Below are 16,615 nucleotides of genomic sequence, written 5' to 3' on the forward strand. Positions count from 1 at the left end.
ATGGTTCTGGTTGCCATTGATTATTTTAGCAAGTATATTGTATTAACAGTGTGCTCTGTAATGGATATAGGGTCCCAAATAAAACTGAATCACAATTCATAAAACTTCATAAATAAATTTAGGTAATCTAAACAATTAATTTCCTCATGGATTTACATATTAGATTAAATGATATGCATTCCCTCCGCTTTTACCAGCATTCTCTGAGTTTGCACCCTGGATTGTTTCCACTCGAGTAAACAACAAGTGAGTGTCAGTGATCTTCCTCCACTCCAAATCAATCCCACTGGTAATAGTAATACGAGGAACTTCAATTTCAGCAACGGCAGTCTTCTCGCCTTTTAATCTTCGCTCCTGCTCTGCTATTTCCTGATGGTCAAAGAAACCACAATGAACATTTGAAATGTTCCTGGAAAAAATCGTAATTGATAACATCTCAAATGCGTGCAGATCAAGGGCTCCCATGAATTTCCCACTTCAGAAAGCTGCTTAACATTCTGGGGTATGTAGTTTGGTGAGGCACCAGCACTCTCTGATTGAGAATTCCAACGATCATTCCTTAAATTGCACATCCCAGAATTCCACAGGACGGAAGCATGGAAGGCAAAGTAGAATAATGGCATGCAATTGTGTAATGCCTTAGAAAATTATGGGCTCTCCTTCTTTCAAGGCTGGATAGCCATCTTTCAAAAGTGCTTTAGTTTTGTATTACTGCATGATAGGGGGTTGAACTAGATGGGCCTTGAAGTCCCTTCCAACTCAAAGATTGTAGTATAAAAAGAACCTGATAGAATCGCCAAAGAATTTTTTTAATTTCACCATGTTATTTTATTTACTGTATTTAAATACTGGCTACTTATATATTATCTTACGGCAGTTGCTCTTATTGCATGTTATTAATTCCACTATTCTATGGCGAGGATAGGGAACCTGCAGTCTTCCAAATGCTATGGGACTCCATTATCTATCAGCCCTGAACATTGTCTAAACTAATTTTTTTTTTCTAAAATTTTTTAATTAAATTTTAATGCAAACAATACAAGTATATACAGTCCGACAAACATACACAAACATGGCATCCACCCCTACCCTTCCCCTCCCAAGTCATTTATTCTACGTATTCCTCACCCCCCTTTCCCTCCCCCGACTCCCTATACCTACTAACGAGAATAAAAAAAAAAGAAAGAAAAGAAAAGAAAAAGGAACTCAATTTACCCTCTTATCATCTACTATCGCCTAATTACCTCTACATCTAAACTATCATCTATCATACAACTCTAACTCATTCTCACACATCCTGAGACTTCCATCCCCTTTGCTTGAATTATAATGTTCTTGTATCTCTTATATATGTTCTATTTGATCTATTCTATACTAAGAGTTTTCCTAAGTACATTCTCCATTTTTAAATACTGTACTTCACTTTCTCTATCTTATTACAATTACTTCATTGTGTATACTACGCTTCTTCAGCAGATAATCAACATACAAATTATTAACAAATCAGTACAATCTATCATCAAATTTATCGATATCACTATTTTACAGTATTATTTCTTTACATTGTTTCCTCATATATTCAAACACCAATTGCCATTCATCATTAATTTTCTTCTCAACATCCACCATGGCTGTATCCCTTATTACCTGTGTTAATTTGTCCATTTCTATAATTTCCATCAATTTTATTATCCATTCTTCTTTTTTTGGAATAACCTTTGATTTCCATTTCTGTGCCAATAAGATTCTTGCTATCGCCATCATATAAAATAATTGTTTTCCAAATTTTATTTCTATTTCATTATCGAAAAGTCCTAATAAAAATCTCTCTGGTTTTAGTTCTAATTTGATGTGTAATATTTCCCCTATTAAATCTCTGATTTGTTTCCAAAAATTATTTATTTTCTTGCAACTCCACCAGCAGTGGATAAACGTCCCAGTTGTGTCTCCACATTTCCAGCATTGATTGTTTTTATTTTTATATATTTTAGCTAATCTCTCAGGGGTTAAATACCACTGATAGAACATTTTAAACCAATTTTCTTTTATGTTTTGCGATGCTGTGTGTTTCAATCCTTTAATCCACATAAATTCCCACTGATCCAATTGTATATTATGTCCCACATAATTTGCCCATTTGATCATAGTCTCTTTAACCACTTCTCCCTCCATTTCCCATTCTAGTAGTTTTTTATATATTTTCCCAATTTCCTTTTCTTGATTATTGATTAATAATGCCTCCAAATCTGTCTTATTTTCTTATTTTCATCTCCAATTTCTTTTAGGTCTTTCATCATTCTTTCGTATATCCTTCTGTATGCATACCATCCCATATCAAATCCTTCTTGTTCCAATTCTACTTGTGATTTTATTATTATTTTACCCATATATTTTTTTGTCAATTCATTATATTTGAACCATTTTTCCCTTCTGATCATTTCTTTTCTATATATAGCCTCATGGGGTGATAGCCACATCGGGAGTTTAATAATAATCTGCCTTTTGTATTTATTCCATACCACTAATAAATTCCTTCTCACGCAATGATTACTGATTATTTTGTTAACTTTTTCTTTATTATACATTAAATAGGCATGAAAGCCATAACTAAGCCCTTCTCCTTCTAGTTCCAAAAGTTTTCTCTCCTCTAAACTCATCCACTCTTTTAGCCAAATAAGGCTACAAGCTTCTGAGTATAATTGCAGGTTCGGTAATCCCATTCCTCCTCTTTCTTTGGCATCCTGCAATAGCTTCAATCTAATTCTTGGTCTTTTATTCTGCCAAATGAATCTTGATATATCTCTTTCCCAATTTACGAATGGTTTCTTTGAATTAATAATAGGAATCATCTGAAACAAAAAGAGAATTTTGGGGAGAACAGACATTTTTATTGTAGCTATTCTACCCATAAACGATAGTTTTAACTTATTCCAATTCGATAAGTCTTTCTTAATATCCAACCACAGTTTGACATAATTGTTTTCAAATAATTCATTAGGTTTTTTTGATAACCAAATTCCCAAATATTTTACTTTTTTCTTTATTGCAATTCCCGATTTCTCCTCTAACCACTTCTCTTCTTCTTTTCTAACATTTTTTGTTATTAGTGCTGATTTATTTTTGTTAATTTTACATCCCGAAAATGCTCCGAATTCTTCAATTAGATCCAGTAATGGTTCCATACTAGTTTGCGGCTCTTCCAAATTTATCACGACGTCGTCTGCGAAAGCCCGGATTTTATATTCAAATTGTTTAATTTTCACACCTTTAATTGTGTCATTATTTTTTATCCTAATCATCAAGGTTTCCATTATTAACAAGAAGAGAAGTGGTGAGAGAGGGCACCCCTGTCTTGTACCCCTCTCAATCTCAACTAACTTTGATAGGTCTCCATTGATGTTAATTTTTGCCTTTTGTATTGTATAAATTTGCGAAATCCAATTTCTATAATTTAATCCACAATTAATCTTTTCCAAAATTTCTAGCAATGCCACCCATTTGACCGAGTCGAAGGCTTTCTCCAAATCCACAAATACCAGACCCAACTTTTTATCACTATGTCTTTCATAATATTCTATGATGTTTAATATATATCTAATATTGTTTCTCATATATCTTTTTGGTAAAAAACCACATTGATCCGAGTCTATCAATACTTCTAAACAATTCTTAAGTCTGTAGGCCATAATCGTTGCAAAGATTTTATAATCCAAATTAAGAAGTGAAATTGGTCTATAATTTGAAATCTCTAATTTGTCCTTGCCTTCTTTTGGAATTAAAATTATTTCTGATTCTTTCCATGATTCCGGTATTTTCCCTATCAAGATATTATTCATAGTCAATCTTAAAGGTTCGGTTATTTCTTTTTTGAATACTTTATAAAATTCTATAGGGAAGCCGTCTGGGCCAGGTGATTTGCCATTTTTGTTTTTCTCAGTTGCCATATCTACTTCATCTTGTGTAATTTCTGCTTCTAAATTTGCTTTTTGAAGTTCGTTAAATTTGAATAATTTCCCTTCTTTCAGGAATTCTCCTAATGTGATTGGATGGTCTTGTCTTTTTGAGTATAATTTATTATAATATTCCCTAAAATGTTCTATGATCTCCTCTTGCTTGGTAACTATCTTATCATTTATTTTTATCTTTGCTATCGTTCTTTCCTCCTTTCTTTTTCTTAATCTGTACGCTAACCATTTCCCTGGTTTATTTGCATTCTCAAAATACTGTAGCTTAGCCTTTCTCAGTTCGTTTCCTACCTCCTCTGCCAGCTCTAAGGATATCTGATTTTTCAATAATTTACTTTCCATACGTGCTTGTTCATTTTGGGGATTTCTAATTAGTAAACTTTCTTTTTCTTTCAAACTTTTACTTAATTGCTCAATTTTTGTATTTTTCTTTTGCCTAAAAATTATATTTTGTTGTATTAAATGACCCCTAAACACTGCTTTCCCAGCGTCCCATACTATATCTGGTGCCGTTTCTTTATTTGAATTCTCTTTGAAATAATTTGTTATTACTCTTTTAGTTTTCAATACTATATCTTCGTTTCGTAATAAGTCAAGATTCAATCTCCATTTAAAGAAAGGTTTCTTATTTGTAAAATCCTTTAATTCCAGTACTTGTGGGTTATGATCCGAAAGGATCCTAGGCATAATTTCCATCCCTTTAACAAATTTCGCTAATGTTTGTGTAATTAAGATTAGGTCAATTCTAGCCAGAGAATTGTGTCTTGATGAGTAATGAGTATATTCTCTTGCTGAATCATACAAGTATCTCCAGGTATCTAATAGGTTTATGTTGTCCATTAGCCTAAAAAGTGATTTTGGTAGCTTCCCCTGTTTCTCTTTTATAATTTTACTTGAATTTCTATCCCGTTCTGGATTTATCACCCCATTGAAATCTCCTAACACAATTATCTCTTCATATTTTTGTTCTAATAATATGTCTTGTAATTCTTCAAAAAATTTTGCTTTTTTTTCTTGGGGTGTGTAAATTCCCATTAATAAAAATTTTTTTCCACTAGTGTAAATTTCAATACCCAACAGATAACCTTTATTATCATTATAAATTTCCTTAGATTTTACGTAGTCCTTTACATAAATTATTACTCCCTTTTTCCTTTTTTGGTTAGTTGATATGTAACATTTCCCTAGTCTTTTGTCTTCAATATATTTTTTTTCTCCCTTTTTTATATGAGACTCTTGTAAGCATATTATTTCACATTTTTGTTTTGCCAAAAAGTGGAATACTTTCCTTCTTTTACCTGCTGAGTTCAAGCCATTTACATTCCAACTTAAAATTTTCATTATTTATTAGCTTACGCCTTTATTTAATCAGTATAATCGAATAAATGAGGAAACAATTTGAAATCACCCCACAATACAAAAGGAAAACAGTACAGCCAAGTAAATATTCACTCTTTCCATGACTTCTCCACTAAATCTTCCTTAACCCAGCATCTTATCAAGGTCTGGATCCTTTCCTTTGTCTGGATTTTTATTTTTCCCCAATGTCTTTACTTGTTCCTTCTTGTTTTGTTCTAAATCCAGCAGCCTTGCCGTCATCCCTCTTGTTCGCACCCCTTGTTCGTGTTCTGAATGGTTTTGGTCTCTTGCCTTTTCAATTTCTTTCCTATTTCTTTTCCAAAAATCAGTTGCTTTGTCCATTGAGTCAATCTTGTATCTTTTTTGTTTCCACGTTAATGTCAGTCCTTCAAACTCATCCCATCTGAATGGTATTCCATAAATCTTTAGCTGATCTGATAAAAAACTATAGTCTCTCCTCGATTTTAAGACAGCAGCTGGAATGTCTTTAAAGATCTGGATCAAACGTCCTCCTATTATCAATTCTTTTTTGAAACTTTGCTGTATAATTAGGTCCCGAGTCTGTTTTCGTACACAGTACACCACAATGTCCCTGGGAAGTTTCTTCTGTCTTGCTGCTTTCGAACTGATGCGATACATCGTATCTATCTCCCACGGGAACTGTTCCGCTGGTTCTTCAACAAAGTCAGCTAGTAGTGGGATCAAAAATTGATGAAGGTTCTCCTCCTCCTGCTCTGGTACTCCACGAAGTTTGATACAATTTTGTCTCACTTTCGTTTCTAGTCTTATTATTGTTTGTTTATCAATCTTTCTCTCTTCTTCCATCTTTTTGACCTTTTCTTCCATCTGTGTAGCATTGCTTTCCATTTGCTTCACATTGAGTTCCAGATCTTCTACTTTGTTAGCAATTTTCTCCATGTCCTTATTAATCTTTTCCAAAGAGTCTTTAATTTCTCCCATTTCTCTATGGATCTCATTCCTTATCTCCAGTTTCAAATCATCTCTCAATTTTTTATTATCATCCTTCAGTTCATCTTTCAATCGTTGGTTATCTCCTTTTAAATCAGCTCTCAAATTCCTTATTTCATCCAACATTGTTAAGTCACTAATTTCATTAGGTTTATTAATTAATTCCACAGATGGTCTTTTTTGGGGTGGAAATGAGGGAAGTGCTGTTACTTTTTTATTTGCTGACATTTCTTTTCCAAAGCTTGGCCACACAAAAATGAAATCCACTGGAATACAACCAAACATACACAGCTTCCTAATCTAATACATACTCAAATAGATTCAATTATACTAATCTTTAACAGGGAAGGAGAAAAAACAAAAAAAAGAAGCTATACCCAATTATTGCCTTTTAAATTATTATACAATGTTGTTACAATTTAATTAATTCCTCACTTTCCTTCCCTGGTTCTCCTTAATGACAGCAGATGGCACTCTTACCCTTTTTAAAGCACTTTGTTAGCCTATGCCTTGTTGACTTTCCTTTTTTTTTTTCTTCTTTCTCTATCTCCAGGGAGTTAGTTTAGTCTTGCACCAGCAAGTTCTTATCTATACTTTACAGGTGTTCTCAAGGACATTTACAAAGTGCCAGTTGCTACCCGTAGGCTTCTTACAAACTTACTCTGAATATATGTTTTAATCCCCCTTAATAACCAACTATTAAGCCAAGAAGTTTATACCCCAGACAAAGTCAGTAAGGCAAAGGAAATAATAGAGAGACCATAGAGACAAAGCACAAAATTGTCCTCTTCATCAAACCAACCAAAACAATGACAGTAATAATAAACCCCAAACCCCGAGTTTAGCACGTTTCAGTCACAACTTGTTGTCAAGATATATTTCAAACTCCAGCACTGGTGTCTCCACTGTATTCTTTCACTTCACAAGGGGCTTGAAATCACACAGGTAAGAGGAAATGGTTTTAGGATGCAGCTTATTTTTGTAGCTAGCTAAGTGGATTTTCTCTTGTAATCCTTAGCGTAACAGAGTCAATAAGAACATTTATGTATCCATGAGATGCCTATCTTCCAGTGTATCAGATCTTCCAAACCCCTGAGGTATTTTGTCCTACTTTTTCGGAGTTCTTTCCTGCAATCTCCGCTCTTCCCCTCCACTCCTTCTCAGAAAGACACTCCTTTCTTATCTCCCTCACACTCCTCAGCAAAGTTGCAATTAAACTGTCACAATGAAGGATGGTGTAGAGATTATTTCAAAGAGGAGAGCGTTTTCTTTCAGTTTCTTTCTTCTTGTTGCTTAAGAGTAATAAAGTGGTAGGTTCGCTTACACCAAAAGGCTGGCTGCTGGTTCCGAGCTCACCCGCGCACCCCTGGGCTCCTTTCCATACCGGTCTCCCAGATCTCATCCAGACTTCTCTCCGTCCTCTCCTCCTTTCAGCCTTGGGGATCGGATGTCAGGAGTTCACAGGGATGCAAAGTGGGCGCCTCTGGTTCCCCTTATCGAGGGGCTACTTCAGCTTTGCTTGGATGCCTCGCGAAAACCTGGTCCCCAGCAGCTGTCGCTTTGAGTGATGAGCCTCACTCACAAGCGGCCACCGCGATCGGCCATACCACCGGAAGTCACCATTGTCTAAACCAGGGGTAGGCAACCTTTTTGAGCCGGGGACCAGGTTGCTGTCCCTCAGACAACTGGGGGGCCGAAGCCGGGGGTGGAGCTTCCACCCTCCGGGGGGCGGAGCCGCATGCCGGGGGTGGGGCATCCACCCTCCAGGGGCAGAGCCACATAACAGGGGTGGAGCGTCCACCCCCGGGGCGGAGCCGCATGCTGGGGGTGGGGCTTCCACCCTCCAGGGCAGAGCCACATAACAGGGGTGTAGCTTCCACCCTCCAGGGGCGGAGCTTCCACAGAAGCATCATCATCATCATCACCACCTCCACTGCTATCATTGTTACAGCAGACCTTTCAGCAATAAATGCACCAAAAATACACAGAAATGCACTTTGGAAAGTCACACTCCTCCTCCTCTTTCTCATTGAGAGGGGATTTTGCACATAGAACACCAAGGGCAAGTGAAAATAATAATAATAATAATAATAATAATAATAATAATAATCAGTTACAAGCATGGAAACTACTAAGATGCAATTCAAAATAAAAGGCAGGAAACATGCACTCTTTCAACCCAGAAAAGCCACAAGGTACTACTGAGAGGGCATTTTGCAAAGAACACCAGGGCAATTAAATAATAATATTAATATTAAAGTTACAGGCATGGAGATTACTAAAATGCAATTCAAAATAAAAGGCAGCAAGCAAAGAAAAGCCACAAAGTACTACTGGGAGGGCATTTTGCAAAGAACACCCACCTAACCCCCTCCCCCAATGAACCAACCTGTGGCTGCAGCTGCTGCTCTGGCTCCGTTTCTCCCTGGCTTTGCCCTCCTTCTGCTGCCTCCTCCTCCTCCTTTCCCTGCTCTTAGGGAGGAGGAGGAGGAGGGCGGAGGGCGAGGTGGAGCCTGCTGCAGGCCCACTGCAGCCCCTGGAGCCCTGTTGGAGTGCTCTAGGGGCTGCAACAGGCCTGCTACATGGGCGCCGCCATTTTGTTTTTCAAAATGGCGGCGAAATCTCGTGTGACCTTTGCCATCCTGAGATCTCGCGAGATTTCGGCTGCCATTTTGAAAAACAAAATGGCGCCCGGAGCGGCAAAAAAAACGGGGGAAATCGGCGGCAATCGGCGGCAGGAGTGCTCGGGGGCCGCTTGGAAGGCCTTGGCGGGCCGGATGCGGCCCGCGGGCCGCAGGTTGCCTACCCTTGGTCTAAACTAATTGAGGCTGATGGGACGTGGATTCTCACAACTTCCTCATCGCTGCTCTAAAGGCTGAGATGGAAATACAGTGGGCCCTTCCCTTACATGGGGGATCCATTTTGGACCCACCCCCCACATAAGGGAAATCCCATGTATGCTCGCGCCCCATTGTAAACAATGGGGTGTATGCTTGCGGCACAGCATGCACCATTTGTTTGATTGCGTATGCTTGAAGCCGCAAATGGTGCGCCTGCATATGACACAGGTGCACTGTAATTAAAACTATCCCCCCTGGATAGAAAGCTGAAAATATAAGTTTTGTGGGGGAATTTGCAAGCTTGTCTGAGAGAGTGCCCTCCTTCCTTCTAGGAATAGAACGCAACTGTTCTGCCATGTTTTAGAGAGCCATTTGTTACATCAGACCCCATTACATCTCCGTCACAATGCTTGGAACAGAGCTTTGGCTGAGCTTTCATTTCTAGGACAGCCCTCCCATACATTCCCTATCACCTGAAGTCTCTCTACTTGCTCATACAGAAATGTGCTGGACAAAAACATGCTAACTACAGTACTGTTTTCCTCTTACTGACAAAGCAACTCCCAGTTGTGTCTCTTACTATCTGGAGACAACTCATCAAACATACAGTCATTATGCCACATTCTGCTGGATAGCTTTTTCCATCACAGTACCAAAAACAGTCCATCAACCTGGCTCAGTGTTTATTTTGTTGGTTTCAGAAATGAGACAGTGGATTTACTTAGAGGGTAATACATAAGCTTAAGTTTTGTTTACAACCTGGACCATTTGCCCCACCACCAGCCTCAAATTACTCTTGATTCTGACTTGTGGGGACTCTTAATACCACAACAAGAGGCAGAAACATCAACCAGGTCTTTAGCCAGGTTGAAAGATCTCCACCTAGATCTTCAGTCTTAGCCTCTCACCTTCTGCAGTCGCTCCTGTTCTCTCTCTTGCTCGGCTATTAACAACGACAGCTGTTGAGCATGCTGCTCTTCAAGCTGCTTCCTCAGTTCTTCAAAGCCCAACATTTTCTGTTTTAGAATATCTTCTTTAAAAAGTGAAACACACATGCGTATATTAATATGGATTACAGTGAAAACCTATTATACTGTAAATAAATGAACACATCCAGAAAATTATAACAAATTCTTAGTTACACTCAAAGGGTCTCAGTTTGGCCAGTTTTATTTCGACAACATGAGCTTTTTTTATTATCATGATATAATAATGGTCCAAAACACACTCCAGCAATAATCCAGTTTGAGACTGCTTTAACTGTCCTGGCTCAGTGAGAGGGTATCCTGGGAACTGTAGTATATTGTGGTATCAGAGTTCTTGGACAGAGAAGGATAAATGTTTAGCAAAACTACAGTCCCCTGGATTCCCTAACATTGAATCAGGGTAGCTAAAGTGATCTCAAACTGGATTATTTCTCCAGTGTGTTTTGGACCAATGGCACAGTACAGACTGCCATAGAGCGGTGTACTCGCACCAATATTAGGGTTAGGGAGCGCACACCATCTGCATGCTCCCTAACCCTAGTACGGGACCACGCCGATGGGGCAGTCTGTACTGTGCAAATATTATTTATTATCAGCAGTTTTATTCTGACATCAGATAGTTTTTCAGCTTTTATTTTTAAAAAACCCTATTTTAAATCATTGAAATGGCTCTCTGGATGCTTAAGATACCAGAAGTAAAAGCTTTAAGCCAAAACACAGTAATGTTTTGTGAACTATCCTTTTATCTCCTTCTCAGAACATATGCCCCCAAATTTCTCTAAAATTTAATCTGGCTCTTTAGGCTGAAAGAAGCCCCTTCCGATGCTTTAGCTACTCGATGGAGTAGTTGTGCCTGAAAACAAATCTTTTGACAAATTTAACGCAGCATATCTGTGTTAAACTGAAAACTATAGCTTTCCAGCTGCCTCCTTCTACCATGAAGTTAATCTGCAGTGATAGGAAGCCACTGATAGAGATCTCTAACTTACAAATACAGCTGCAACAATAAAAAAAATTCCTTTGAACAGTTTGGGAATTTTCACCAGCTCAGTACAGGATTACTACAATGTGTATTCTCTCACCACTGGTATGTCTTTCCAGTGCTTCTTTCTTGGTACCAAATGAAGCCCCTACTGGATACTTCTGATTGTGCAGCCACTGCTTCTTTTGTACATCGGTTTCTTCAGTCATGGTGCAAGTCCCATTTTCCTTCTGCATGTTGCATATGTCCAGCTCAAGCCTCTGTTTTATATTTTCCAAGCTATTTTCTAATATCTGTTCATTTGTAAGAGACACATCTGATGAATTCATCTTTTGTTCACACTGTGTCTGTAACAGTAAAGGAGAAGGGTTTTCTGTATCATATGATTTATTGAGTTCCACAGGCACACAACATTTGGCTTTGTCCAGCAAGCTGATTTGTCCAACACCACTGGCATTTGCTTTGTTTTGAGCCATAATGGGACAACTGACTGAATGTAGCTCTGGTGGGGTAGAGTCTGAAAGGCAAGGCTGTAATACATCTTCAGTATCTAAGGTCAACTCTCCCTCTACTGTGGCACTGATTAGGGATCTTCTGTTTTCTTGTTGACCGGCTGATTGTTGGCACACTTGATTCTGTTTGCCAACCATTAATTCATCAAAGGTATCCAAGGAGCTTTTGCAAAAAGCATGAACAATGCTAGAGCAAACAGGAATAAAGTCTGGCACAGGATCAGATACAGTTTGCCTGTCACCAGCATTTTGTGTAGCCAAGCCTGTTGCTCTTCGCTTTTCTTTAGGACTTAATTCATAGGAATATACAGGGCTGGTAATGACAATATGCCCCAATGAAGAAGGCCTTGGGCGTCTTCTGTGCATTTTGGGACTCATACTAGGCTCAGGACTGGGTAATTTGGAGTAAGAGCCAGTAAAGCTTCGGAAAATGCTACTGTCATGTTCAAAGAATGGGGCATCATCTGAATCTGAATCCAAAACAGCAGGTGTTCCACATCTCATTGGTATATCTACCTTAGAAAAACTGGATGATGCCACTACACTCAAATTAGTTTTGGGGACTGAAGTATTCGGCAGAGAAGTATTAGATTTAGGAAGACTTGACTTATCAGGTGCCAAACCCATACAACTTCTGCCACTTAATTTGCCTCTCTCTTTTGTCAAGTCATTTGTTTTAACCAAGTCATTTTCTTTGTCTGAATGGCTTTCACTCCCACTTCTTCTTGAACTGCTTCGCAAGCTACGCCTGGTTTGTTCTCTCTGAATATATTCCCTGGATTTTTTAAAGAGGTTCTGAAGACTCATCATGTAAGGGTCTTGGTTTTCGGCATCGGCTGACACCATCTCAATGCTCTCTTTCTTTACAGTCTCATTTGAAATAGATATATTTATTGGCTTGGAAAATTCTCCCTCTGGGCAAGTTCTCTTTTCAGGGAGGGTAGAACATGTATTCTTTGGTTTACAAGGAGTAAGGTTTTCGGTTCTTTCAAGAGAGTCCCCACCTGAAACAACATGTGTATCTGCTGGCCTAACCTCCAGTGCCCTTTTAGGTTCCACAGATCCGATGGGAACAGCAGAATTTGGCAAAACACTGCTTGACTGTACTACAAAGCCATTCAACACTTTTGAGTCTAAATCCAAATGGGTATTCTCTGTATCGGACTGATTAGTACCATTTTGACTGGAAAATTTCTTCATCTATAAGGAAACAGAAAAAAACACAGTAAGCTATGGAGAGTGCTGATTTTACTTTGTTGTAAAAGCTTGACAGTGAAGAAAGCTGATGGGAAGAAAGTGAACTCTTTTGAAATCGATTTCTGGAGGAGAGTTTGAAATCAAATCACATAAGACTGCAATAATTACAAACTATTATTTTTCGCATATGAACTACATTCACAGAATTAATCTTCCAAAGTAAGCCAACATCTGCCTTGGAAGACAGATTCAGAAACATTATGAGAAACTTAAGGCTCTGCATTTGTGATGTAGATCTTGGATGAAACAGATTTTCTAAACCCATTTCAAACTGGCTTCTGGGAGGGCTACGGAGTTGAAACTGCCATGGTCACCTTAGTCGATGATCTCCATCTGGGCATGGACAGGGGAAGTGTGTCCCTGTTAGTGCTTTTGGACATCTCAGAGGCTTTCGATACCATCAACCATGGTATCCTTCTGGAACGCCTGAGGGAGTTGGGTATTGGGGGCACTGCGCTCCAGTGGTTCCGTTCCTACCTCTCAGGCAGATTCCAGATGGTGCAGCTGGGGGACTCCTGCTCCGATAAAAGGGAACTTACATCTGGTGTCCCTCAAGGAGCTATTTTGCCCCCCATGCTATTTAACCTTTACATGAAACCGTTGGGAGAGATCATCCGGAGACACAGGGTGCGGTGTTATCAATATGCTGATGACACCCAAATATGTTTCTCTGTGTCTCCGACTGATGCAGTGACTAGGGATGGCATCTCTCCTCTAAATGCCTGTCTGGAGTCGGTAATGGGCTGGCTGAGGGAAAACAAACTCAGTCTGAATCCAGAGAAAACGGAAGTACTAGTGATAGGCTCCCCAGGCCCGGGTAGTGAAATTTCTCCACCTGTCCTGAATGGGGTCACACTCCCCCTGAAGGACTCAGTTTGCAGCTTGGGAGTGCTTCTGGACTCGTCGCTCCAATTGACGTCTCAAGTGGATGCGATGGTCAGAAGCGCCTGTTATCAGCTTCTGCTGATACGCCAGCTGCGACCCTATCTGGGCCGGGGGGACCTTGAAACTGTGGTACACGCTCTGGTAACCTCTCGATTGGATTTCTGTAATGCGCTCTACATGGGGCAACCCTTGTACCAATCCCAGAAGCTTCAATTAGTGCAGAATATGGCAGCAAGATTGGTCGCCGGTCGTTCTATCGCTGACCATATAATGCCCATCTTACATGATCTTCATTGGCTGCCCATTCGCTTCCGGGCGCAATACAAGGTGTTGGTAATTACCTATAAAGCCCTAAATGGCTTGGGCCCAGGTTACTTGGAGGACCGCCTCTCCCCATATAATCCGCCCCGCACACTCAGGTCAGCTGGGAAGAATTTGCTGAGGGTGCCAACTGCGAGATATGCGTCGACCTCGCAAAGGGCCCACAAATTTGGAACACCCTTCCCGATGAGCTCTTCTCCATCACCTCCCTGGATCTCTTTAAAAAGAGATTCAAGATCTTCTTCTTCTGTCAAGCTTTCCCCCATGTGCCTTGATATGTGTGGTTCCCCCCCTGATATGTATCTTGTACCATTGATTATCAACTCAGCTGGCTTTGATATGGTTTTTATGGTTTTAAATTGTGATTGAATTTTTATTGTCAAGTTTTAATGTTATGTATATATCGTGTTGTTATTTTTGATTATTGTATTTTGTATTCTTTGTTGTGCACCGCTTTGATCAGTTTTGGAAAAGCGGTATGTAAATTATTATTATTATTATTATTATTATTATTATGTGAAAGAGACAGAAGATTCTATTGCCAGCTTTATCAAAACTCCAGGAAAAGATTCTTAGCTCTCAAACTAGGATCTGTATGTTACAAGCAAAACAGCCTTATTTGTTAAAGCTGCTAAAAGTATTTGTACTAGTTATCTGAAAGATATTGCTATAGATCTTTCAGGGGATTTACTAATCTCATGCACATGTATGTATGTATTCTTTTACTGGATTTTATTGGAGGGGGGTTGGATTGGTAATGGCTTTAAGTCAAATACAATAAATGACTGACTGGTTGTAGAAATGTATAGCTTTTATCTGCCAAAAAATGGAGGTCTGTAACAGTTGATTATATTAATCAATCATCCTGGTTTTAGTACGGTGCGCTGTTGGCAGATGTAATGAAGACATTACGTACCTGAGTGCTAAAGAATGGTTAAAACTGTGTATTAATCATAGGACGTCTAGAAAAAAGCTAGCCAGTTACCAATAGTATTTTATTTTTGACATGGTCCCACTATTTCTTTCCTATCTCAAGCCAGGTAATGGCTGCCATGGACACACCAATAAACATAGCAAGGATACTGACTAGTTTATGTCAGACCCCTATTGTGCGTGTCAATGAGTGTAAAGATTTCATTTGTATGGTTCAAGTAGTGTATGTCCTTTTCTTTTACAAAACAAACATGTATGTCAGTAGCTTTATGTACAAATGAAGAAAATGTGGGAATTCAAGAAAGACATCTGTATTCTTCTTTTAAGGCAAGCCCAACAAAAAGAGGCCCGTAGCACCTTAAGGTTACTAGCGGCACATCTTACTTCATTAATCTTACATCCAGTCCATGGAAGTTTATGCAGATGCCAAAAGAGTCTCAAATAAGACATAAATCTTGAATGTCAACAACATTTCAGATATGTTAGTCACAATGTCTCTCTAGTGCAGAAACTTGAGTTACTTGAAAGCAAGCCTCCATATTTAAAATATTCCTACAGCTCTAAACACGTTTAGATGGAAGTTCAAGTAACGGTGTTCTCTAACCATTACACTGATAAAACCATTTAACGTAATGAATTTTATAGATTCTGTTCTGTTTTGTTCTGTACTACCTTTTTAAATAGAATTCTCTTTCCGCCTCACCTGCACATTTTCCACAATCTCTTGAATGCGATTCAATAGAATTCTTTTTTTGGAACTCTGCCGCCATATTACTAAATCCAGAGCTTTTTGTCTGTCTTGTTGCAGTTCTTTTCTTCTCTCAGGAGTAAGCTGTAAAACATAGGATAGGGATGGGAGGAGATAGGAGAAAAACATTACTTAGTAGACTAGCATCAAGTTTCTTTCAAGAGACTACATAGGATTCCCAACGTAGATAGCCTGGATTTAATGGTTAGTATAAAGAACAGAAGGTGAGCTGTCACTTCCTTTGGGGTGGAGCTAGCAGCCAGTAACTCTAAAAAAACTGATGATCTTTTGATTTCAGTCTCTAAAGAGAGAGCAGAGGGTGTGCTGCTTTTGGGGGGGAGTCATCACAGAGGGGAGGAAGAACAAGAGAGAAGGATAAAATTGTCAGAATCCTCCTTCATTCAGTGATTCAGTGAGGATTCTGCCATGAGGACTGTATAAGTAGATATATAGAGAGATAGATAGACAACACCTGTATCTAACACTCTCAGGGAAAGGCATTCTGGGAAAGAGTTGCTGCCACCATGGGCTATGCTCAGGATGATCACGTATCCGGAACTTTCAGCCGAGGGCAGCAATCAATTCACGCCAGTCAGGCAGTTTTATGACGGGATGATGTTTTAAAGATACCCTCTATTCCGGTATCCGTAGAGCTTTCAAGGCAGAAGAGACTATGAACCAAATGGTGCTTTCGTCAGGACTGCTTTGATGTAGAATCCCCTCCTCTGTGGCGAAGGGGCATGAGTTGGGAGGAACGATCTGGGTTGAACAGGAAAAAAGAGTGGGGGCTGGGGTTTTAAAGTGGGGTTTCTCTTTGGAGTTCTTCAGATTCAGCAAAAACGTGATCCAGTGTATTTC

At 39.1% G+C, this 16,615-nt stretch overlaps 1 protein-coding gene across 3 annotated transcripts in view; it reads right to left on the reverse strand.

The window, feature by feature from the left end:
* LOC149306245 (centriolar coiled-coil protein of 110 kDa-like) overlaps positions 1-16,615 on the reverse strand; it is a 33,609-nt gene that overhangs the window by 11,916 nt on the left and 5,078 nt on the right. For 2 of the 3 annotated variants that reach the window (XM_089477133.1, XM_089477130.1), the window contains exons 3-6: positions 15,713-15,841; positions 11,202-12,813; positions 10,042-10,166; positions 195-369 (exon numbers count right to left, since the gene is read on the reverse strand). In XM_089477133.1, the coding sequence (XP_089333259.1) occupies positions 195-369; positions 10,042-10,166; positions 11,202-12,813; positions 15,713-15,841 (2,041 nt within the window). The remainder of the gene's footprint in view (positions 1-194; positions 370-10,041; positions 10,167-11,201; positions 12,814-15,712; positions 15,842-16,615) is intronic. The other variant, XM_089477134.1, reaches the window with a different exon arrangement.

Source organism: Sceloporus occidentalis, unplaced genomic scaffold (assembly GCF_023333645.1).
Source record: "Sceloporus occidentalis isolate IW3139 unplaced genomic scaffold, rSceOcc1.0.p SCAF_10, whole genome shotgun sequence".
Taxonomy (NCBI): domain Eukaryota; kingdom Metazoa; phylum Chordata; class Lepidosauria; order Squamata; family Phrynosomatidae; genus Sceloporus; species Sceloporus occidentalis.